Below are 26,602 nucleotides of genomic sequence, written 5' to 3' on the forward strand. Positions count from 1 at the left end.
ACAACACATAGCGACACTGAATGACTGAACTGGCAGCTGCACTTGCGACATTTAGGGGGGCGCCAATCAAAGTTCTGGCGTGTTCCATACAAGCTCTGGGCAGACGCACCAAGCTCCCGGTGGCACCGACGTCAATACAAAAACACTTCATATATTTAATATTATTTCATCTCCCGACAGCCAGGATGCCCCCCCTCAAAATGTAATACCTGTGCAAATGAAATGTAAGACTTTTTAATACCGTTTTAATGCCTTAAATTGAGCATTATGAATGTAATATTTTTTTTATATTTTTTAATACCCCACAGACACTGGTCCAGCAGAACACACACACACACACCAGAGTGCCCAGCTGGGCTGCTAGAACCAGGCTGACCCACTCAGTTTGGGACATACTATGAAAGAGCTCCAAACTGGGCCCAAAGATGCAACTCATCCTCTCTGGTTCTCTGTTTTACAGGCATGTAACCAGAACCACTCAAGGGAGCAGAAAGTAATGACCAAGAAGAAAGAAAGAGACCGTGACCTTAAGACAGAAATACACTTTAGAAACAAAATGGACTGCATTTATACAACAGCTTTTATCCAAAGAGCTTAACAACTTATGCCTCACATTCACTCACACACCGACGGCAGAGGAAACCATGCCAACCTGCTCATCGGGAGCAGTTAGGGGTTATGTGTTTTGCTCAAGGACACTTCAACAAGCTGCCGGGAGGAGCCGGAATCAAGCGGGGAAGCTTCCGATTACCGGACGAGCGCTCTAGCTGCTGAGCCACTGTCACCCCTAAACAATATTTAGAGAAGCCCGTCCTCCTTCAGGATTTCATTTGTTTATCAGACAGTAGACAGACAGGAAATAGAGAGGGATGAGTGACTAAGAACTGGTATGTAAGACCTGGTTATATAAGAACTGGTTATCCATTGAATAATACATTAAATTTACAGTGCACTCTACATTTGGAAACCAAATCTCAGAGTGCTACAGGGTAAAACATAGACTTTAAAAACATAGGCAATTAAAAAAACAAGGCATAAAAACATAGAAAAAAGTTTCGTGCGAGAACAGCGTGTGTGGCCATCCACACCGAGTCCGACTTCAGAGCGGGTTCATGTTCATTGAGTCTCTCATATTCTTAGGCAATTTGTTATTATTCTTATTCATGACTTGTTCTGTCTAAATGTTTAATGTGAGTGATTTGTAGTGTCAAATTTCCCTCTGGATAATAAAGGTATTTCTATTCTATTCTATGTTCAGCGAGTCTCATGTTCAGTGAGTCTCTCATGGTGTCAGTTCAGTGAGTCTCTCATGGTGTCAGTTCAGTCTCATGGTGGGGTGACTGCTCACCTCTCTGGAGTTGTCTTTGAGCTGCGTCTCAGCCCTGGTCACCCCGCTGATGGCCTCCTCCAGCTGGGCCCGGGCCTGTATGCACTGCCTCAGGGTGGCGTCCTCCTCTCGCTCCTCCATGGGGGGCATTCTGTACAGCAGGACAGACACAGATGGGCTCATGTTAAAGCAAGACTCACAACACGACGGCAGCAGCACGCGGTCACAGTGTAGTAGACGGAGCGTGAGAGTCAGCGTGTGTGTGTGTGTGTGCGAGCGAGCATGAGAGTATTACGGTGCTCCCATGGTCAAGCGGACTGTATGCGGACTGGACTCCGCGGAGGTCCGCTGGACTCTTTGAGCTTTCATAGTCGAGCGTACCTCAGCGGACCTCAGCGGACCAATTTCCTACATGTCTCGCGCCAGTTTACACAATTTTTCCCACGCTGTTCAACTTCTGTCATGTCGTCGTCATCCGATGTCAATAAAGAGTATCTTATCTCCGTTTCCAATATTTCGATAATAAAACGGGCAGTTTTACACACTTGAATAACAGGTATAATAGGCAGCGAGGTGCAATGTACCATATAGGCTTGCTCAACATGAGGTGGACAGCGTGTGGTGCTGAAATCACGCATTGCATGAAATAAAAACACCAGTTTTATTTCGAAATATTGGAAACGGAGATAACATAGACTGTTATCTCCGTTTTCCAATATTTCGATAATAAAACTGGCAGTTTTACACACTTCATTTAGAAAAGCCATTCTCTTTTGCGAGTGAAAAAGCGAGTGGTCAGAGTAAAATGCAGATCGGCGTCACATTAAATGCAAGTCGATGTCAACCAAAACGCCGAACAGCGTTTTGTGTAGAGCTGCCGCGGTATTGATGTTTTCCTTACCGCACACATTTGCAAAATATTTCCTACCGCCGCGGTTATTACCGCACGCACACAAAAAATTTAAAAAAAAAAGTTTGAATGTATTTTTTTTTTTAGTAGTAGTCTACTCTTTATAGCATATAGCCTGCCTCTAGTCTAAATGTCTATCTTTAGAGGATGACTTTGCAGCATGAATATTGTTTGGGATTCGGCAAGCACGCATTAGTTATTGAAAGTGAAACACGGATTCGAAGTTTCCCCTCTGGTCGTGCGCAGTTCACTCGGTGTCGCGGGCAGGGGTGGTTACCCCTAACCCCCCCGACCCTTTCTTATTATTATTACTATAAAGTTACTACTTTACTACTTTAAACTTACGGAGGAAGACGCTAAACAGTTAGAAGTACCGATCACATTAGAAGAACTCAAGAAGGCCATATCCGGAATGAAAAACGGCAAAGCTCCGGGAATTGACGGTATCCCATCAGAAATGTACATTTCTTGCTGGGACATATTTGGACCCTTATTACTAAATATGATCTTATACTCAGTCAAAGAGGGAAGCTTCATTGAACACCAAAATACCGCACTCATTTCAGTTCTTCACAAAAAAGACAAAGACCCCACTGAGTGCGGTAGTTACCGTCCTTTAAGCCTCCTCGGAACCGATGTCAAACTGTACTCTAAGATATTAGCCATCAGATTGCAAAAGCATATGACGTCTTTAGTTCATCCGGACCAAACAGGCTTCATAAAAGGTCGCCTGATCAATGATAACATAAGGCGAATACTGCACGTACTAGATACAGACAAAGAGGACATCACACCTAAGGCGATACTATCCCTGGATGCTATGAAAGCATTTGACAGGTTGGAATGGTCGTTTCTATGGGCAGTATTGGAAAGGATGGGGTTAGGAAAAGGTTTCATTGATATGATTAAAGTACTATACAAGGACCCATCGGCCAGGATTACAACAGGCACATTCATCTCCGATATCTTTCCGGTATCACGCTCAGCCAGACAAGGTTGCCCTCTTAGTCCCGGACTATTCGATCTATCATTAGAACCTTTAGCACAATTTATAAGACAATCCCAACACATAGAACCAATAGTAATCAAGGGCACACATCATAAAATTAGTTTATATGCGGACGACGTAATATTGTTCATGCAAAACCCCAACAACACATTGCCGCTTATACTCAAGTTGATAGAGAACTTTGGTGATTTATCGGGATTTAAAATAAATTGGCCTAAGTCGGCTTTTCTTCCTCTTAACACCAGTGCAAAAAAAGAGACAACCCTCCCAGGTGCGATACCCATGGTGAAACATTTCAGATGCTTGGGTGTGGAAATATTTCCCACCATAAGATAAACGGTGAAGCACAATTACACAAAAATACAGAACAAAATCAAAGACGACCTGGACAGGTGGGCAAAACTTAAAAACTCAGTACAGGCAAGGGTATCAATAGTTAAGATGGATGTATTACCAAGAATCAATTTCTTCAGCTCAATGCTTCCGTTACCTCCTCCAGAGGGCTACTGGAAAAGATTACAAACCTCCACATACAAATTTATTTGGAATAACAAACCACCTCGCATAAAAAGATCCACCGCACAGAGAAATAAAGCAGACGGTGGCATGGCAGTCCCAGATTTTTTACAATATTTTAATGCCTTCACATTAAGACCATTGAAGAAGATATGGTTTGACCCCGAGGCTTTGGTATCTTGGAGAAAATTAGAAGAAAACATAGTAGCCCCACAGAGATTGAAAGACATAGCATACACTAAACTTTCAATCAAGCATTGTGAGCGAGAATTTGGCCCAATAATTACCCATGCAATCAGGACATGGCGGGAAACACAAAGGAAATTTCCTAACCCTCAAGTATGGCATAATCACACTCCCATATTCAATAACAATGCTCTCTTAATGGGAAAACGAACTATAAGATTCCCTATATGGGAAGAGAAAGGCATACACTCATTAGGGGATATTTTTAATAACAAGGGCCTCTGTAGTTATGTCGAAATATGCATAAAGTTTAACCTCACCGAGTCCACATGGCTTTTTTACATACAGTTACGACTTTGTATGAGATCTCACGGTGTTCCATTACTCATACCAATTGAACACCACAAATACCACAAATTTTTCTATGAAAGAGATACATTGGGAGGTTTTGTATCAGGTTTTTATTATCAATTACTAACGTCCTCGTATGAAACCCTTCAACTAGACAATGTCTGGAGGAGGGATATACCAGACCTGGAAAATGACTTTGATTGGCAAGGAGCCTGGGCAAATGTCCGACTTACATCAAGGAACCCGGATCATCAACAAATCAATCTGAACTATATTCACAGGACATACTTGACTCCTATAAGGCTGTGCAAAATGGGGCTTATACAAGACTCCAAATGCTCCCAATGTACAAATGGGGACGAAGGAACATTTATGCACATGTATTGGGACTGCCCACCAGTTAAGGCATTCTGGAAAGATGTGTCCCAACAATTATCAATACTCGTATTTTGGAATATACCTGTACACCCCGCGGTATTGCTATTGAATGATGTTTTTGAGTTTGCAGTGAATCCACAACTAAAAAGATTGGTTTTATCGGGTATCACAGTAGCTAAAAAACTGATCGCATCACGTTGGTTTCAACCGGAAAAAATTTGCCGGAAAGTGTGGTTTCTTACATATCTCGATGTGATATATCAAGAAATATCTACAGCAAGAATTCTGGGGCTCAATGAATCCAAAATGTCAATGTGGTTAGAAGTGGTGGAGAGAATAAAAGCTAGCCTATAATGGTAGTGTCTGGTTAGGAGTGAGGGATAATGGAGGTACTATCCAAGAGGGGGTCCGGGAGGGGGGGGTTTGAGCTGGAGCATATGTGTGTAGGGTTTTAGAAAATAGGTATTAGGGGTATATTATATACTAACATTTATATAATTGTAACTTCGCTGGATATACACTGTATACGGTTAAAATGTTATTATTGACTATTTTTGTTTTATCCTGTTTCTGTACTTGCATATATTTTAACCACCTTTACTGAAAGTTTCATTATACAATGTGTGTTGAGTACTGACTTTTAATAAGTTTTGTTTTGCAATAATAAAAAAAAATTAAAAAAAAAAAGTTACTACTTTATAATAAAGGCATTCGTTTGGTGGCATTAACATTATATAGTTATACGTTCAATAACATCAGCGTATTTACCGGACCATATCAAGGCAAGCAATACTCTATTCATATCTCAGTTCCTTTCTTTGCTCAGAGCGTGCTGAGTTGTCCCATTCTGCGGTCTGTTAATAAAGTTTTCAATCAGACAAGTGTATAGAACGAAGGGCTTTTATTATAACATTTGTTGCAGACAGTAAAATCATTATGTCTCGTTTAGTACTCCTGAAGAGCGATGGTAGTCCACTCCGGCGGAGAGTTAAAGCTAACGTTATTAGCCGTGTTGTGATGAGCTGACATTCAGGACGTAAAAAACGTGTGACGCGTCTCTCTTCTGACCAATCAGTGCTCTGCAATGTTTCACGTGACTTTTCTGGTACCCAATAGGGTCGCTTGGAACCTCGATGGAGGAGTAGGGTATATCTGCAGAGCCGCAAGCCCAACGAGAGGAGGGTAATTTATTATTCGGGGGTCAAGGACTACAACCCCCTCAGCATCGACGGGGCACCGGTTGAGAGAGTGAACAGTTTCAAGTACCTCGGAGCCCACATATCCGAGGACTTGACATGGACCACACACATTGACAGTGTTGTGAAGAAGGCACGACAACGCCTCTACTTCCTCAGGCGCCTAAGGAAGTTCCAAGTCAGTCAGAAGATCCTTAGGAACTTCTACTCATGTACAATAGAGAGCATCCTGACCGGCAACATCACCTCCTGGTTTGGGAATAGCACTGCACAAGACCGTAGCAGACTACAAAGAGTGACACGTTCAGCCGAACGCACAATTAGAGGGGGGCTTCCCACCCTCCAGAACATTTACAACAAGCGGTGCAAGGGGAAGGCTAAGAGAATTATTAAGGACTCGAGCCACCCGAACAACTGCCTCTTTGAACTGCTGCCGTCAGGCAAGCGATACCGGAGTCTTAAGGCGAGCACAGAAAGACTCAGAAGGAGCTTCTATCCCCAGGCCATCAGGCTGCTAAACGAAAAAAAATCGCTAAACGAACAATAATCACTATGCAACAACCATCAAATGCACACAGCACACACACCCACACGCACACACTCACTCAAACAAACAACACACTGCAGCACCCACTCTCCACACTTTAGATCACACAAACACACTTACACTTTATATTTATTGATAAAGGATTTGCACTACAACTCGTACACCTACTGTGAATTGTACCTAAACTGCACCTCGTCCATTTATGCCTTGCACTATATAGTATAGTATTGTATATTAGTACACTGCACAGTATTGTATATTGTATGGTAACTACGTCTACGAACATTGTACATATGTCTAAACTGAACACTGTGACCTCTTTTTTTACTTCTAATTTTTACTATGTTTTTATTTCATACTTATCTTGTCATGCACAGTCTCTGGAGCGCAACAGTAAGAAGCATTTTGTACAAAAGTATTCTGTACTTCTGTATGACAACTATTAAAGAAACTTGAAACTTGAACTATTATTATTATAAAAAACAGCGGTGACGCGGTATTCAGCCTACTCTGCGGTGGCCGTGATGTAACAGCGATACCGCGGTAATGCGGTAATCGCGGCAGCTCTAGTTTTGTGTGACACCAAGTCAGCGGCGCGGACATCCGCGCATTCGAAAATTGGACCTTCGCACTTGGAGTCCACTTTGGGTCTGCTTTGAGTCCGCTTTGGGTCCACTTTGGGTCCGCTCCGTGTGCGGTCCGCTTGACTATGGGAGCACCTTAAGTTACTTACTAAGTGTAGTAGACTCGAGACGACAGAGTAGGGTATCTGCAGTGCAGGGCGCTGAGAGACAACCAAGCTTGCCGTGAAGACCCGCCCTACTCTGCCTCTGATTCGCAGACTGTGGGTGGGGGAATGTAATTGGACCAAAGCAGAGTCACACACAGACAGTGGCTCCAGTCGGACATGCATTGCGGACAGAGACGCTGCTTGCATTAGAGAGAGCGGAGAATTTCGACTTGTTGTGTGTTGGCGCTGTCTCGCAGATAATACAGATAATACATATGAAAAGTATAATTTGCTCAGAGTCCAGAGACAGTTGTGGTTCCGGTGATCGGTATCAGTGGCAAAAAGCGTGATCGGGGCATCCCTAAAAGTAATGCACAACTGCCAGTTAGGGTACCCGTCTATACTGCACTGTCTACTTTTATTCTTACTCGTAGTATATATTCAGATTCAAATTCTTTATTGGCTATATTTATTGTAACGTATAATATAACCGATGGGAATACAGACCCTCATCTGCACCTTTGTTTACACCGTTTACTTTTCAAATATATTTATATTTAGATCCAATAGTATTGCCTATATATGTCTTTCCATCTACTATTATCCTGCCCATACCTGTACCTCCCCTCCCCCCTCCCCCCCCCTCCCTATGCTGCTAAATAGGGTTGGGTACCGTTCACATTTGAACAGATACCGGTACCCGACAGTACCTTTTTCCCGGTACTTTCATTATAACAAAATTTGTATTTATGTAAACTAAACTAAAGTCTAAACTTATCAATTTAAACATTGTTATCACACCACACAGGGAACAAAATTCACTTTTTGACTTACCAACCATTTGGCTGGTAGATTTTAAAAACTACCAGCCAGGCAGATTTTTTACCAGCCAAAAATTAAAAATAGCTTTTTAGTATATCGCCATGTGTTATTATTACTATATAATACTCTCATATGCTATTTTCAATTAATATCATAAACAACATAAGGAATATTAGCATAATTTTGAGTGGACTGAAGGAATGAGTCAGCGTTAATAGTTTTAAATGCAAATAATTTATTGAAACATAGAAGTGGGGTCGGGGACACACACACTGTTTCAACTCACCACCCCCGCATCATATTGTAGTCTAGTCTGTCTTCAAACTTCCACTCCTCTCGAAACCTTTTTATATTTGAATATCAACATTACCTGTGCATCCTCAGTAATACTCAGTTTACTACAATATACTCCTCTCCTGAGTCCTGACTAGTGACTTCATCGTCTTTCCAAACGCACGCACACACACAGAGAAAGGGAGAGTGCCCCCCCCCCCCATTTCCCTTTCCCCAGTCCACACTGTCTGCTGTTCTCTATGGCTCTGCCGCTGATCAGGATTAGCTTGTTAGCTTACGCTAACATAACGTTCATTTCGGGCGATGTGGGCATAAAGGAATGGCGACGATGCAATGCATGTTAGATGCATTTGACCCATTGTGAGAAGAAGAAAAAACCACACTTATTTCGGCTTGCAAAATAGGCGCACTGCTGTGTAGCTCTGCTCTCAGGGAACAAACTTAACTTTTTGACTTACCAGCCATTTGGCTGGTAGATTTTAAAAAATACCAGCCAGGCAGATTTTTTACCAGCCATTGGCGGTTGGCTGGTACTTGTTCCCCTGCACTGTGCAATACTCCAATTCAGCCATTGGCAATTCAGCCGTTGGGTGGGGGGCGCTGTTGAGCGGGCCTGTGACTGGACCTGAAAGCGCCCCTGGCTCTGCGGCTCTGCAGTTGCATACTATTGGGATTCGTTGGGAACAGCAGCATGGAGTCTCGACTCAGGACTTATTTTATTTTATTTTAGCAGCAGTTATCATCAATATCGACCAGGAGGACAGCGCGATCTAAGGGACATGTTTCATTACTAGTCAAGTGTCATTACTTTAGTTATCAAAGGTGGAATCTCTGGATGCAATGACATTATATAGTTTAAAGCTAAACTACGTTTTTCTTTCTTGTTAGGAGAGGGATAACTTATTCAGTTAGATTTGATTTGATCTTTATTTATCTCTAACATTTTCAACCATAAACACACACATTTGTAATAACAAAAAAAACTAAAATGAAATAAAATACAAATACATTTAAATATATTTTCCTATGGAAGGAATAATCAACATGGCTCCAATTGGTTGACTATAACAGCACCGTGACCAAATATCCCTATACTAGCACCTTGTTAAACACTTTTTTTTTTATATATTTATTTATTTTTAATCATAATTATTCTTGTGAAATCTTTCCACCTGGGAGCCTTTTGACTAAATCAATTTATTCTCCCCTTCTCTGAATGGTGTTTCTTATGGCAATAACAACTATAGACGACAAAACCAAAGTAAAAAAACGACATTTGATTTTTGGGACGGTTACATTCACTTTGGGACGGTTAAGATTGTATTTCGGGACGGTTCTGGGACGGTGGTGAAAAAAGTTAGTCTGGAGCCCTGGTGTGCTGTACAACCAAATCATGTGCTGTACAACCAAATAATGTGCTGTACAAGCAAATCGACGCCGATTAAGAAATCACTCTTGTTTTCCTGTTGTGGCGAGTTTCTTTTCTTTCAGTTCTGCTTTCCCACCCAGAGAGCTGAACAAAATATGTACCGTATCTCCCTATATTTAACAGAGTATTACCAACTACCAACATGCGTGTTCTCACAACACATAACTCCCTTTCCTTCATGTGCTTTAACACGTATAACTCCCTCACCTTCATGTGCTTTAACACGTATAACAGTAACTGCCTCACCATGTGCTTCAAGTCAGCAGTTATTTTTATAGCACATTTACAAATGACTAAAAGCCAAACCAAAGTGCTTCACAGGTAGGACATGATAAAAACACATACAATGCAGTAACAAGTTAAAAACTAAAATTACACAAAAAAACACTATTATTTAAGAAAGCAAGAGCAAGGTGCAATATAAAAGAGACAAGAAATTAGATAAAAAGTCCAGAGTAACAGCAAACGTTGTGTACAAGTGGCTGAGGCTAACTCTGGTCAAAGGCCAGGGGAAAGAGGTGCGTTTTGAGCAGCGATTTAAAAGCCTCTAGGCTCTGGGCAGATCTTATGTGGGGAGGCTGTTCCAGAGCCGAGGGGCAACAGCAGCGAAGGCGCTGTCTCCCCTGGTTTTGAGCCTGGTCCTGGGCACCGGTCAGCAGACCTTAGGGCTCTGGATGGGGTGTGGTGGTGCAGGAGCTCAGCCAGGTACAATGGAGCCAGCGCCCGTGTAGTGCTTTAGCAATCATTTAAAATCGATGCGGAAACGCACGGGGAGCCAGTGGAGTGAAGCCAGGACTGGTGTAATGTGGTCACGTTTTCTGGTACCAGTGATAAGACGGGCAGCCGCATTTTGGACTAATTGTAGGCGATGGGTCGAAATGAAGGTATGGATCACCCTCTCCAGATCCTTCTGAGAGAGGTATGCTTGGTCTTAGGCAGGAGTCGGAGGTGGAAAAACTGGTTTTAACCACCAAGCAGGGCACGAAATTAACTTTTTGACTCACCGGCCGCGGCCAGTTGTAAAACAGTTGTAACTGGAGGTAAACTGCTCGCTCCAGAACTTTTGACAGAAAAGGTAGTTGAGAAATGGGCCTGAAGTTAGAGAGAATAGATAGAGGGATCAAGGTTTTTCTTTTTAATCAGGGGTTGTACCACAGCATGTTTGAACACAGCCAGAGCTGAGCGAGGAATTTATCAACAATAAAATAATGGGCAAGACCGAATCAAGCACTTCTTTTAGAAGGCGAGAGGGAAGGCTATCTGAGGGGCAGTTTGTGGGCCGCAGGTGCTTAATTATGTCAGAAAGAGAGGAGGGAGAAACAGGCTCAAACTGCTCCAAAACAGCAGGCAAGGGGTATAGATAGATAGATAGATAGAAGATAGATTAGATAGATAGATAGATAGATAGATAGATAGATAGATAGATAGATAGATAGATAGATAGATAGATAGATAGATAGATAGATAGATAGATAGATAGATAGATAGATAGATAGATAGATAGATAGATAGATAGATAGATAGATAGATAGATAGATAGATAGATAGATAGATAGATAGATAGATAGATAGATAGATAGATAGATAGATAGATAGATAGATAGATAGATAGATAGATAGATAGATAGATAGATAGATAGATAGATAGCAGATAGATAGAAACTTTATTGCCATTTCAACACTGTTGATTGGGATTTGTCTTGGTGCCACGTACAGTACAGACAATGTTAAAAACATACAATATAAAAACACAAGAATACAATATAAAAACACAAGAGTACAATATAAAAACACAAGAATACAATATAAAAACACAAGAGTACAATCCCCACAATAAAGAGTTTTACACAAACAATTAAAAAGAAAAAAATGCTACAATACCTAAAATAAATTAGGTATTGTAGAGAGGGGGGCTGAGGAGGCTGTGGTGAGAACTGGTCAGAGCAGAGATTTTATCAATAAAAAAAGTTTAGAAAACATTCAGAGAGCAGATGATGGCACAACTGGGGAAACATCACAGGGGTTTATGGGGGAGCAGGGCTGTACAGTGCGACGAGCTCGTCGCAAATTGCCCCTTTAATTGGCCGTTGCGATTGGTAAATAATATTTGGGGGCGGGCTTGTGAGTAGGGATTTCAAGCCTTGCATTCGCATTTCACTCCTAAATTATCCAAGCCGTGTGATGACGCCACTCACGCGAGCTGAGCACTCAGGTGAGAGTGGGGGAAATCGATTGAGCACTCTGATAGACTGGCTGACTGTCTGATTTAGCTATGCCTATGAAGAAAGGTAAAGTTAGTATTGCTTCATATTTTCGACACATTCCACCTCCTAGTGAGCCGTCGAATGAAAATGTGACCGTCGAGAACATTGAGCCAGCAGTGGCAGTAGCCACCACCACAGACCTGCCTTTGTACTAGGGTTGGATGCAGTTCCCTGTTGGTCAGTCTGTGTCTGTTATTCCATCTTCTTCTGCTCTGTTTAACGTTATACACTTCAAATAGTGCAGCATGTTTGAGAGTGCTCCCTTGACTGAGAGGATGGCTAGAGGATGGCCGGAACCACGAGAACTTTTATTAAACATTCTATTAAACATTCTGATATTTCCGCGGGTCTCGTGCAGTGGTCTCGTGCCACTGTCAACTAAAGCGAGCACTCGGAAGACACGCACCGTTTGACAGTGATATGCGCACTGACAGTCGGCGCAGTTGACATTTTCCAAGTGGGGGAAAATAAATCCTCTTCGTCCCGACTGTGTCCCGGCCCCGTGGAGGATTTTTCTTCATCCCAAATACATATTTTATTTCCCCCGGGACGACGGGACGGTGTTAGTCTCAACTCTCAAGCCCTGTCGTCGTATACCATTATCGATCCCCAGGTACTGGTTCAAATGTGAACGGTACCCAACCCTAACTGTTCAAAACGAAACGTCCCATTAAACTAAATAGTTCAGATAGCTCCTGATATCAATGTCTTATAACACTGAGTCGATGCGTATTCGAGCTGAGGGCACGCTGAATATAGTCAATAGGTCCAGCTGCAGCGCCGGAGAATCCTGGCCGTAGCTGGAGGCTACAGTATAGGGTCCAGCTGCAGCTCCGGAGAATTCTGGCCGTAGCTGGAGGCTACTGAGTACACACAGACAGTGGAGCTGGTTGCATATAGCGAGCATTTTGACTTGTTGCGTGGTGGCGATGTCTCGCAGATAATACAACTACAAGTATGATTATATAATATATATATTTTATTAAAAAAAAATTATATAAAATTATTTTTTTTATTTTTATTTTTTAAATCAAAAACAATCGATATAAATAATGGTAAAATTGTTATTTAAAAATTTGCCCCTAAAAAATTTTTTTTGCCCCTAAATTTCTCATTTAGGGGCAAGTGTGCCCCTAGTGAAAAAGCTTAGCGTACAGCCCTGGGGAGTTAAGAATTTTGAAAAGAATCTGGGGTTTGTGGCAGTTTTTGGAGACCAAATTAGAAATGCATTCAGTATTTGCTGTTTTTACAGCATTTTGATAGGCAGACAGGCAGTCACGTAGAATTTCGAGGGAGACGTGGAGCCTATTCTTATTCCACTTTCTCTCTGCGTGCCTACATACAAGCAGACATTAACTCCCTGACCTTCATGTGCTTCAACACGTATAACTCCCTCACCATGTGCTTCAACACGTATGACTCCCTCACAATGTGCTTTAACAGGTATAACTCCCCTCCCTGACCCCCCTCGCACCCCCTCCCAATGTGTTCCCTCCCCCTCGTATGTATATATTTACTGTTAGGATCTGTTTAACAGTACTGTATATTTGCATATCTTGTATGTCACAAATGTAACAGTACTGTATATTTGTATGTCATGTATGTCATAAATGTCATGATTAGATTAGATTATTATATCTGTATATCTGTATGTTGTGTATGTCATGAATTTAAAATGGGGGACCCTAATGTAAACAAGACGAAAGTGTCTCTGGTCTGCATCCCCTTAACAATTGTGTATTGAGCCGTACTGTACCCATTCTGCAATCTGTTAAAGTTTTCAATCAATCAATCAAACCTTCATGTGCTTTAACACGTATAACTCCCTCACCATGTGCTTCAACACGTATAACTCCCTCACCATGTGCTTCAACACGTATAACTCCCTCACCATGTGCTTCAACACGTATAACTCCCTCACCATGTGCTTCAACATGTATAACTCCCTCACCATGTGCTTCAACACGTATAACTCCTTCACCATGTGCTTCAACATGTATAACTCCCTCACCATGTGCTTCAACACGTATAACTCCCTGAGCTGCATGTGCTTCAACACGTATAACTCCCTGACCTGCATGTGCTTCAACACGTATAATTCCCTGACCATGTGCTTTAACACATAACTCCCTGACCTGCATGTCGCTGCTGTCGGGACAAAACCTCATAACTCCAAAAACCCAACTTTTCAGCAGATGAAAAAAACAAACACAGATTTGAGGGTGAATAGAGTTAGGAGGTTTAGACAGATGATCGGTTTAATGCTTTCCCATTGTTTAAACTTTGTAAAACCCACACACATATGGAGGATGATCTACGGAGTTGATTTCTATAAAAAAAAATAAAAAATTTAAAATGGAGTAATGAGGTTGTCCCGACAGCAGCGATGTGCTTCAACACATAACTCAGGGTTTGTACACCTTTTCCAAGGCAAAATGCAAGCACTTTTCAAGCATTTTCAAGGTGCATTTTCAAGATTTTCCAGCATCTTATGCGGCTGTGGTAAATTAAATATTTACTCAAAATGATTATTTCACTTCTTCCATCACATTAAATCAGATGTTATTGTGCTAAACAACCAAAATTATGTAGACTTGGCATCATATATAACTGATATATAGCTGAGCCGATGTGTTATGCAGTATGTCGTGTATGTCATAAATGTCATGATGAATTGAACATGGGGGACCCTGATGTAAACAAGACGAAAGTATTGCTCTGGTCTGCATCCCCTTAATAATTGTGTGTATTGAGCCGTACTGTATTGTACCCATTCTGCAATCTGTTAATAAAGTTTTCAGGGAAGAGAAATGAGGAGCTATCCCAAATGTGGTGAGGTATGCCACTTTATTCTCCCCACAAGTAAATTGCTTTGCTATCTCACTGTCAGGAAACATTGTTTGAAACATGGCCCTCTCATTACATGAATGGTAGGAATAGTGGCTGGTTACAGCTTTTGTTGCCCAGCATATTTCAGCTTGAAGTGTTAGAGGTTGTTATTAGAGGTAACAAATGATTTAATGGTGCCTGTGGTGTTGCTGGTTGACTGGTTCTTGGATGAGCCTGGGGATGGTAGAGGGGCAACTCCACTGCAAGCTCCTCCAATGGCTGCTCTGGCTCTCACTACACTGCTGGTTGTTGATGTGGATGTAGCTGTGCTGCTTGATGCATTGCTTGTCTGCTGGAAATAATCCACTAATGCAGGACCTGGATTTAGACGTGCTTTCATCAGAATTTGATGCTTCTTCCCTAAATAAAAAGGAGCAGCATGTTATAAATAAAACAAAGTGTTTTATTAATTTAATCTCACTGGTTGCACTTAACTTTAAGAGTATTTATTGTTTAATGTTGACATCTAATCTAAATGGATCATTATGATATTATAAATGTATATTTCATTTTCATTTATAGGCTACTGCCTATGAATTTTAGACTGAGCCTAATGATGGCCTGGAATGAACCAACTACCTTAACATTATTATCCATGTAATTAACTGTAAAGGTCACGTTAGCTGTTAGATTGCATATTCCATAAATAAACATGCTAAAATTGGCCTGGCTCGTCACGTTTGATTGAAAACGTTATTAACAGATTGCAGAATGGGTACAATACACTATGGCTCAATACACACAATTGTTAAGGGGATGCAGACCAGAGAAATACTTTCGTCTTGTTTACATCAGGGTCCGCCATTTTCAATTCATCATAACATTTATGACATACACGACATACAGGTAGACAGTACGTTACTGCGTTCCAGACTACAACTGCTCCACACCAGTTCCACACCAGTCTCCGTAAATGTTCCGTTATAAAAATAAAATACCATTTCAATACACAACAAGTTTTCGTGTTTTGAAATACATGAAAGGAAATTAGCTAACGTTGATTTGCCTAACGTTACATGCTACAACACTGCAGTGAAAAACAGAGTCCGGTAAACACGAGTTTGTAATTCCATTAGTGTATTTTGCCTGTTACTTGACTATTTCGATTATTGAAGTGGTATTTTTATAACAAACATTTACGGAGACAGGTGTGGACTGTGGAGCACTTGTAGTCTCGAACTTAGTTACCTGGCGAGCCAGGCCGAGACACGTTAATAACACCCATGGCTCAGTGGCTCACCTTTCAACGTGGCTCGAACGTGCAGACTCCCCCAATCCCCATGGTAAAAATCTTCAAGTCCTTTCTGCATATTTTGCACACGGCTACTCGAGGATGTTCTCCTCTGAATTATATTTGATATCTCCGAGTCAGAGCTCATTAAAACGGCAGCCTCCCGGCATTTTGGCCACACACACACGCGCGCTGTTCTCATGGCACAGGTAAAAACACTACAGGGTGGGGCCGAGCCACATTTCATTTTGCATGAAAGGCGAACGCAAAATAGGCTTGCGAGTCGCTCCGACTTATTTTATTTCTTTGTCTAAAAACCAAACTATTCAGTCAGATAGCGATTTATTATTAAAGTATAAAATGCAATTACAATTTCAATAACTTTCCAGCACTTTATACACAATTCAAGCACATTTAAAACCTTGAAAACAGCACATTGAAATACAAGCATTTTCAAGGATTTCCAGCACCCGTACGAACCCTGATAACTGCCTCACCATGTGCTTTAACACATAACTCCCTGACCTGCATGTGCTTCATTCAACACATAACTGCCTCACCATGTGCTTTAACTCCCTGACCTGCATGTGCTTCAACACATAACTGCCTCCCCATGTGCTTTAACACATAACTCCCTCACCTCCATGGTAGACCCGTGGAAACAGACATGAAGCTGCAATAGGAACCATTGTGCTACAAGCAGACATAATAACGAGTGCCAAGGGTTTTGTACTATGATCATTATTTGGGCAGTCATCGATTCAGACGGTCTAATAGCACATTAGCCCTCAATTGAAGGCGACTTTAACTGTTGTTGTGGACGTGGCCTGTTGTACGGTGGTGGTATAAATATGACTAACATGTCATTCATTATGGTTAAGCTTCATCATTCACTGCTCTATGGCAAACTTAATCTGACAGAGCTGCCACACTGTTGCAAAGTACTGGACCAAGGTTGATTGTGCAAGGAGGCCCTCAACACATCAGACCACAAGCTGGACATGAAAGATAACAAGTGTTGAACTGCTGGGTCTGACCGCTGCAAATGTAAACAAAATAATAACCTCCTCCCCCACTAAACATAGAATTTATTTTCTATTTTTTTTTTTTTTTTTACACTCAAAAGTAATTTCCTGGACCTTCGATACAAATACTGATAATAAGTGACAGATAAAATATTTGAACAGAGTAAAACAGATCTGTATTTTGAGTTATGGTCTGAGAAAGTTCCAAAATGATTATTTTCCTGTCAAACTTTAAAAGACAAATATTGGCTATAGAATAACCAAAGGTTTGATGGTAAAATAAATCCCAAGTTATAGATTTAAGTGACACAGTATAGTTACGAAAACACCTGAGCTCATCATCATCACCACACTCCATCTTTTACAAGACAAACGTGAGTTTGCAGTTAAACTCTAAATGATAAGGGAAGAAATGAGACCATGAAACCTCACTCACTTTTAAAATGCTGACGTTTTACCAGGGAATGAGCTTGAGCAATATACTGTACAGGTGCCGATTGCTGAAGTAGACTTTAGACCTACAGTTGAGTTAGTGGTTATACAACAGATAACGGATACAGTGGATGAGAGATCTGATGATCTACATCTTGAAAAGATAAGATACAAGATGAGGCAAAGCAGAAATTGTTCTATATCTGGGGGCCATCTATCTCCAATTTTGTTGAACCAACCATTATACATTATTGTTCAGTAGCAAAACTGGATAGTTGATGATGATAACAGTTCAATACATCAGCTTCAGCTATATTAGAAATATTATTAAATCCTTAAGTCTGCTTAATAGCCGGCGGCTACGTGGCGTAGTGGGCAAGGCGCTCGCCACGAATACTGGAGACGCTGGGTTCGCCTGTTCGAGCCCAGCGCTCCACATTGCTTTCAGTTTAGCTGGTCATCCGTACTAATACACATTGGCCGTATTAGGGGGTGGGAAACTGATGGGTGGGGATCGGGCGTTGTGGACAGCGACTCCTACAGGTCGGTTGGTGCGCCTGCGCAGTAGAATCAGGAAGTGTCGGGGGCAGCGTGAGCCTCCCACGCGTTACTCCTCGCCACAGAGATTGCGCTGTGCAGGTGAAAAGATGCGACTGCTGTTACCTCAAGTATCGGAGGGGACTCGTGCTATGTATGACTTAAGGCCTCTGCATGCTACAGAAACTTCAGAGCAACTGCAACACAACATCGGCGCGATTTCAGCGCGGTTGTTTTAGAGGGTCTTGTAGACTGTGTTGCTTGGACGTTGCGTACATGTCCCTCAAATCTAACCTAAACAACCGTTGCGTTGATATTGCGTAGCAGTGATTGGTTGGTTAGCGAATTGGGGCGGGGCTGTCATAGAATAATATTAGTCCCGCAGAGAATATCATCCTCCATTGTTGTTTCCAGCGTTGACGCTAAATAATTAGCGTCACATAGCTCGCCTTTTTCTGAAAACCCAAGCTCATATTGTTCCATAGCATACGCCTTGTTGATCATGACAAATCCTCTCTTACCTTGACGATTAAAAAGCCTCCATAATTTAGTAAATAAAGCTGTAGCCAGCCAGCTAGCATTGGGTCTATTCAAAATGCTATCCACATTAGCTACATAGCTAACCAAGTAAATACAATGGTATCCGTCCTGAGGTAACGTTAAATACAACGTTTGCTAGTCGAAATGACTGGACACACACAGGGACAAGTTAAACATCAATCAATTAATTTATTCCAATAGGTAGTTTGAGCTGCATGTGAGCCGATGTCCTCTCCATTGGAAACTAATGATGTTACGGTAACGTTAGCTCGAAAAGCACAGAAAGTTAAGCTGCTAGCAACAGACACTATAACACTTCCGGTCGGGGGTTTTCAAAATAAAAGAGCCACGTCTAAAATCACCGGAAATACGTTTATTTGGTACATTATCTAACGTTAACACGAACCTAAACTAACTTTAGTTAAACTAACTTTGCGCGTCGATGTTGCAGAAGCATAAAGGCAGAGTGTCTAAAACACCGTTGCTTTGTCGATGTTGTGTTGCAGTTGCTCTGAAGTTTCTGTAGCATGCAGAGGCCTTTAGTCCACATTGCAGCCGGCTTGTGGGAGGCAAGAAACAGCGTTCGTGACAGGGGAGGGTTGAATTGGATGATACGAAATTGGGATGGGAGAAAAATAGAAAATGGGAGAAAAAGTGGATACAAAAAAGAAGTCTGCTTAATAGCCCACTGCCACTCTGTGGTGTGTGTGTGTTAAGGCTGAGCCCGAACCCTGTTTTTAGGGTTCGAACGTTCGCCAGGGTCTACGAACGAACGTTCGAACGTTCGTTTTTTGTAAATTTTTTAATAATTTTTTTTTTATTACATTTTTTTTTTTTTATATATAATTTTTTTTTTTTATTGTATTATTATAGATCCTACGGAGGGCGGCATTGCATAATCTATTGGTGAAAAAAAATTGTTTACAGTGGTGGCTGTTCATGTAAACATGTAATTAAACAAAGGGAAAAGACAGCAGTCAAACATGTTATCACGCACTCACTTTTTGTCCCGGTAGAACATCGCTGTATGAATTGGAATAACCGAAGCTTTCTGGTCTGGTGGGCTTGAAATGTCCATAAATGTGTATCCAATCCATAAATCCATTTAGTTAGATCCAGTATTGACTGAATGTATCTGTGATTATTATAGATTTTCCTGGTTGACTCCCGCTCCCGGACGTGATGTCACACGAAAGCCAGCCGCACTCACCCAATAGACTATTCTATTCTAAACAGTTATATTAGTGTGAACGTAATATACATTTTATCCAGTGCATATATTTGGATAGTATTGTGATATCATAATCCCATTTATATATATAGTTTTTTTTTATACATTTCAACATTTGATTGCTTTTCGTGCATTTTTCAATTGGCTGCGTTCGAGCGTTGCGCACTTGGCGATGTTTCTATCGCCTCAGAAGTCACTCAGAACAGAGGGGGGGATGAACATGAAGCATAAACAATGATTTATATATTACACGTTATTGTGCATTTTAACTTTACTGTCTAGTATCGTAATAAAACATTTAGACTATAGACACTTGGCACCTGTATACTATAGATTAATTTCATTACCCCTGGAAAAAAACAACTGAAATAAATTACGATTGAATATTCGATAGGTCTTCTACCTTTTGATTTAAGGATCAAATGAGACAAGTTATTTCCAAAAGCGGGATTTATTGCACCAATGCAGATAAATGAAAATGGGGGACCTGCATGATGTAAATGAGCAGCCAGGTTGGATGTGCCACCGTGGAATGCCAACTGCTTGTCGCAGATTTGACACACAGCCTTTACTTTGTCGTCTGTTAATTTAAAGTGTTTTTCCACACAGGTGAAGTCTTCCCACTTGCAGCTGCCATGATTGAATAATGAGCCGAGCGCCGCGGGGCGCGGGGACGCGCATCTTCGCCTCGACTCCACCCCGCGCGCCGCCGCGGGGACGCGCCTCTTCACATCGCCTCACCCGCGCCTCCTTTTTTTATTTTTTTCCCCCGAACGTCCGAATGCATTAATTAAAGTCCGAATGCCAGCGGAACGAACGAACGTTCGAACGTTCGGGCTCAGCCTTAGTGTGTGTGTGTGTGTGTGTGTGTGTGTGTGTGTGTGTGTGTGTGTGTGTGACTAATGTAGTGGTGACCAGTGAGAGTGGTGATTAGGGTCAGTGTTGGTTCATGGTTTGTTGTGTTCTATATCAGTAGTAGATGTTGTGGTTTGTTGTGTTCTATATCAGGGGTTCCCAAAGTGGGGGTCGCGACTCGCGAGCCGCCGTGGGGGGGGGGGGTCGCCAGATGATAAAAAAAAACTTAAAAAAATATATTTTTTTAAATGCAGTCAGGCCAGCCACTGAACTTAGAAGCAGGCCAGGCCAATAGTTAGATAACCTACTGGGGAACAACCAGGAGATCACTGCAACCCACACAAGTTGGAGAACTGTCTCTCTCTTGCTCACACACACACACACACACAAAGGGAGCCGCATGTGATTGGTGGAGGCGGGACCCTTACAAAAAACAAAAAATCCATCAAAGTGTTCTTGCTAATCATACATATGCTAGCCTGTTTTTTAACAATAATTTGTGATGCCATCACAAACACTGGCATTTAAAGGGTACAAATAAAAAAAATGCCTAGTTTGCCTACACCAGAATGCAGGAAAAGTCTTTGTATCAAAAATGTCCTGGTGGGGACCCCCAGATCCCCTGCTTAAAAAGTGGCCTGACTGGGGCTATATTTCACACTATATTTCCTGGCCTGAATGATTTCCTCAGTCCGGCCCTGGTTAAAAGCCTCAAATGCTTATTAGTGTGTGTGCGTTTGAACGTTTGCATGTTTCAACCATACATTTTCATTTATATATAAAAAATATATATATTATGGTTTTCTTTTTTTTAATAATTTTTTTTGCCTCCTATAATAGTGGGGGTCACGGCTCTCTGACAGTTATTTCGGGGGTCGCGGCCTGAAAAGTTTGGGAACCCCTGTTCTATATCAGTAGTAGATGTTATGGTTTGTTGTGTTCTATCAGTAGATGTTATGGTTTGTTGTGTTCTATCAGTAGATGTTATGGTTTGTTGTGTTCCATCAGTAGATGTTATGGTTTGTTGTGTTCTATCAGTAGATGTTATGGTTTGTTGTGTTCTATATCAGTAGATGTTATGGTTTGTTGTGTTCTATCAGTAGATGTTATGGTTTGTTGTGTTCTATATCAGTACATGTTATGGTTTGTCGTGCTTCTCATCTTGACTAGCTCATCGTAGAGGGGTGGGAGGGATTCTCCAGGATAGCAGCCAGCTTCCTTCTCATCCCCCTCTCTGCCACCACCTCTAGTCTGACCAGCTCGACTACCACCACGGAGCTAGCCTTCCTCACCAGCTTGTTCAGTTTGTTTGTGATTGTGTCCCTCGAGTTGATGTAGCCCCCCCCAGCATGCCACAGCATAGAAGAGGACGCTGGCTGGCCACTACAGACTGGTAGAATGACTGCAGCAGTCTATTGCAAACATTGACTGCAGCAGTCTATTGCAAACATTGAAGGACCAGAGTCTCCTCAGGTAGAACAGTCTGCTCTAGGGGTGTAAAGGTACACGTATCCGTAACAAACAAGTTTCAGTGTGTACCGTACCATACCGAATGGCTGTGTAGTGTACCAAACGAATACAACGGTATGTTAACCACTAACGACCACCCACCGGGGGCTGTTTTTTTCACAATCTAATATATATATATTTTTTTTTTTTACAAGTCGATTTTTTATTTCAATATAGAATATTCGTTGACAGCCCTACAAGTACAATTAGCAGTGCACACTACATCACCCCTGGGTGGAACATGGAAAGCCAAACTTTCCCCTACTGTACCGAAAACCCGTACCGAACTGAGACTTGAAAACCGAGGTATGTACCGTACCGTGGTTTTTGTGTACCGTTACATTACACCCCTAGTCTGCTCTGTCCCTTCCTGTAGATGGCCTCCATGTTGTCCGACCAGTTCAGTTTATTGTTCAGGTGTACTACTATACTATGTCTGAATTTCCCCAAGGGGATCAGTAAAGGAATATCAGATTCATATCCATAAAATATTAACATTCTATGTTTTGCAAAACGGTGGCTCTAGCTCCAGACCACAATTTGAGTCATGATTCGACTTCTGGTGAAACCAACCCATAGATAGTTAGTAATAATAATAATAATAATAATAATAATAATAATAATAATAATAATAATAATAATAATATACAATGAATTAATATAATATCATATTACAAATATAAAATAAAAGTCCCCCAGACAAAGAACCATAAAACGCAGTTTTAAGTTTTCAGGGGAACAATGTTTTCAGACTGTATTATCTAAAGATGGTAACTTAAAGAGTATTGTGTCAATACATAGTTAAAGACAGAGGCTGAATACCTTTCTTGTGTGTGTTGTGACATATCACATTCACACTCCCAAGTGATTTGGATTGACTTTACAACTGCAAATGCAGTACTGTCCAAGGAAAACAGGAGTTGTATGGTTCTTCAGTGCAAGAGTTCGATACAAGTTCATATTTTCATAAAATGTAATCGTGTGCCCTTGGCTAAAAAATAACATTAGGACTAAGACTTGCAAATGTGTCTTTTCTAAACTAACGTAAAGCAAACAGGAACTCTCAACGGTATTTGACGACTGAAAGAAGCACCATAACAAGACAACAACACAAACGCAAAAAACAATATGAGATAACGACGAAATTGGTGCAGTCAATATATATATATTTTTTTTTTACAATTTACAAGAAAGCGGGCAGTAGACACAAATGGCGAATAATGTCACCGTCTGTGTAGGAAGCCATTAACGACGGCAAGGTCATCGTCATACCTCATATTGTTGTCTCCAATCACACTGATATTAATCTTCCAGCTCCCGTTCTTCCGCGGTAAACAAGAGCGCGCGGATTAATGCGCCGCTGTTCTGCGACACCGGGGAGACGGTCGCTGCTGTGACGTCACCGGCCGCCACTCACGCACTCGCATTCGTCACGTACGCAGAGGAGTAGGGTCCAGCTGCAGCGCCGGAGAATCCTCTCACTGGGCATTAAGCCTGAGGCAGCAGCCACGAACCGGCGCTGTTTTAATTAAGTGAGCGTGTGTTATTGGATTGATTGATTGAAAATGTTATTAATGTCCGCCTTGTTTCGAACTGGTTATGTTTAGGCCCCCTTTCGAAGTCAGTTATGCTTAGAGTTTATCTTTAGAGCAGGCAGGTACCGGATCTCCTCTCTGGTAAACAAGAATACCCTGAAGACTCTGGCAGGAGCACTCATTCAAGGGTACTATGAACTATGCTTGCACCTCATGGTACCAAAGCACCTCAAAGGCGCTAAAAACAAAATTACAAACATCTCAAAACAAACTGTCAGACTACTGCTTGACCTTACTCCTAGAACCCACCTCACCCCTGCCCACTTTGACAACCTAGGATGGCTTAGAGTAGACGACAGAGTACAGCAACTTGCAATGGGCCTGGTCTACAAGATACACTACACGACCAAGGTACCCATGTACATGTCAAAATACTTCCCAAAGGTCAGTGAATACCACGATCACAACACCAGAGGGAGCTCCACAAATCATGTTAAACCCAGATTCGGCTCAAACAAGGGACTAAACACGTTTCGCAATTATGCCACATCAATGTGGAACGCCCTACCCACAGCCGTAAAGGAATGTGGATCACTACCCACTTTCAAAACCACTCTTGAAGGGACACCTACGGGAGACTGCAATTCGAAACTGGCCCCTGTAAATGTCCTAACCCAACCCCCTCCAATGTACAGTAATTTACCTAGTATGGTTGTCAATATTCCAATGTACAATTTTGCTTGTTTGTACAGTGTCCCCCCCCCCCCCCCAATGTACAGTTTTGCTTGTTTATACAGTGTTTCTCCCCCCCCCAACCACCTCCAATGTAAATTACCCAGTATGGTTGTCAATATCCCAATTCAAGGGGGTGAGCAACCGCGGCTGCGACCCGATCAAACAAAAAGCTAACGTTACGCCAGCTGCGTAACAATAACAACCACCATTAACATCACCAATTATTCAAACACACACATTCCTAACAACCGTCGCCATGTTGATAGCTAGCAATGTTTCTGTAGCTTGCTAACTGACGTTAAATCCGCTGTCGCACTCGCTTTTAATCTGGCTTTTAGCCTTTTCTCTAGTAGCAACGACCATCTTTGTCTGAAGCTTGCGGTCTGACGAGTTCTCTCGTTATTATGTCAGTAGCTACTTACGGTGGGCCCTTGTTTTGAACTCTCTGTTTTGATGTCATCAATCCTCCAAATTCAGCGGGGGGCGATGAATAAACCAGAAAACGGCGTTTACATTAGAAATACCTAATGGTGGTGCCGGTAGATTCCTCCAGCACCTCAAATGTCCACGCTCGGAATGAGAAAACGAGGGGGGGGGGCTCTCGGATGGGTGGGAAGATGTCGCGAGAAGTAGCTTCTGCCAGGTCATCTTGGTCAACAATAACTAGAGCAAAACATTGCAAGGGAAGTTGGCGGCACCTACCGGCGGAAGAGGGAATCTAACACATGAATGAATGAATGAATGAATGAATGAATGAATGAATGAAAACTTTATTTAACAGATTGCAGAATGGGTACAATACAGTACGGCTCAATACATACAATTGTTAAGGGGATGCAGACCTGAGAAAGACGTTTGTCTTGTTTCCATCAGGGTCCCCCTCCAAGAGATATAAACAAATTTGTGTCTTGTGAATTTGTTTTGATTAGACATCACTAATCGTTGTGTCATTAGACACATGGATCCTTGTAAAAGACCCCCGTCTCCAACACGTTACTGAGACGTGATAGAAGTGGTTCTGTGTTATTCGTTCAGAACAACCCTAATCAAGTTTCAAGTTCCTTTTATTTGTTTGTCAGGTTAACTCAAGGTCAACGGTACGAGAGAAGAGGTCAGCTCAGCAGTAAGAGCACTAGACACATTAGAGCATTAGCAGGGGTGTAAAAGGTACCCAGAAATGATATAGTGAAAGTATGGGTACCGTCTCAAAATCGTACTCAAGTAAAAGTCAGAGTATCTGGCTAAAAACACACTTGAGTAAAAGTAAAAAAGTTTCTACTTTTAAATGTACTTACTGACTACAAAGTAAAAGTAAAAACTTTTTTTTATTGGAAGGGATAGACCAGTGGTCTCAAACTCATTCCATCGTGGGCCAAGTTTTAATTTTAACTACACATTGCACCAGGTGAGTTAGTTGAAGAGGTGAGCCAATTAGTGAAATCATCAGTTGGTGTTTAGGCAAGGCTGGAATGAAACCAAGCATACACTCGGCCCACAATGGAATGTGTTCTGCGATAGACAATGCTGAAATTAAAGAACAGGACACCTTTTTTTGCATTAAGTAAGGGATAATGTATAGCTACGAGGTCATTGTCGCAAAATAATTGACCGACACAGAGTTTAAAATACCGAGGCGCCGCGCCGAGGTGTTTTAAACGTCAGTGAAGGTCAATTATTTTGCAACAATGACTGAGTATAGGCTATACATTATCCCTCTTATTACATGGCTAACTTACTAACAATATACCTAATTCATTGTACACCATCGACAAGACGAGATCAAATGCAGACGCAGTTCTGTTCTGTCGCCCCCGCTGTCATCGCCGGGGCGGCAGCCGGCAGGTCTGTGGTCTGATTGCACTGATGACAGTGGGCTTGATTGCTACAGCTGCGCACAGCGGTCATTATTGTTCGGCAGAGGTCCGTTATCGAGTAATAACGGACCTCTGACGAGCGCTATTGACCAATCACAAGCAAGCATTTCGGCGAATGTGAAAACGACATGTAATAACATGATTTAATGCACTTCTCCATCTAATTTGAAAAAAACATGTCAAGGTAAACTAACATGGATGGCATTCACATCACAGCATCCAGTTGTAAAGTTGGCCAAGCTACATCCTT

At 41.8% G+C, this 26,602-nt stretch overlaps 1 protein-coding gene across 2 annotated transcripts in view; it reads right to left on the reverse strand.

The window, feature by feature from the left end:
- The window catches only part of ncoa4 (nuclear receptor coactivator 4), a 44,772-nt gene extending 19,730 nt beyond the window's left edge, over positions 1-25,042 (reverse strand). The window contains exons 1-2 of one of the 2 annotated variants that reach the window (XM_084321548.1): positions 24,901-25,042; positions 1,349-1,478 (exon numbers count right to left, since the gene is read on the reverse strand). In XM_084321548.1, the coding sequence (XP_084177674.1) occupies positions 1,349-1,478; positions 24,901-24,938 (168 nt within the window). In that variant the 5' untranslated portion in view covers positions 24,939-25,042. Of the gene's footprint in view, positions 1-1,348; positions 1,479-23,480; positions 23,576-24,900 lie in introns of those variants that run through there. The other variant, XM_084321549.1, reaches the window with a different exon arrangement.
- Positions 25,043-26,602: the final 1,560 nt, after the last annotated feature.

The sequence above is a fragment of the Notolepis coatsorum genome (assembly GCF_963971535.1).
Source record: "Notolepis coatsorum genome assembly, chromosome: 9".
Taxonomy (NCBI): domain Eukaryota; kingdom Metazoa; phylum Chordata; class Actinopteri; order Aulopiformes; family Paralepididae; genus Notolepis; species Notolepis coatsorum.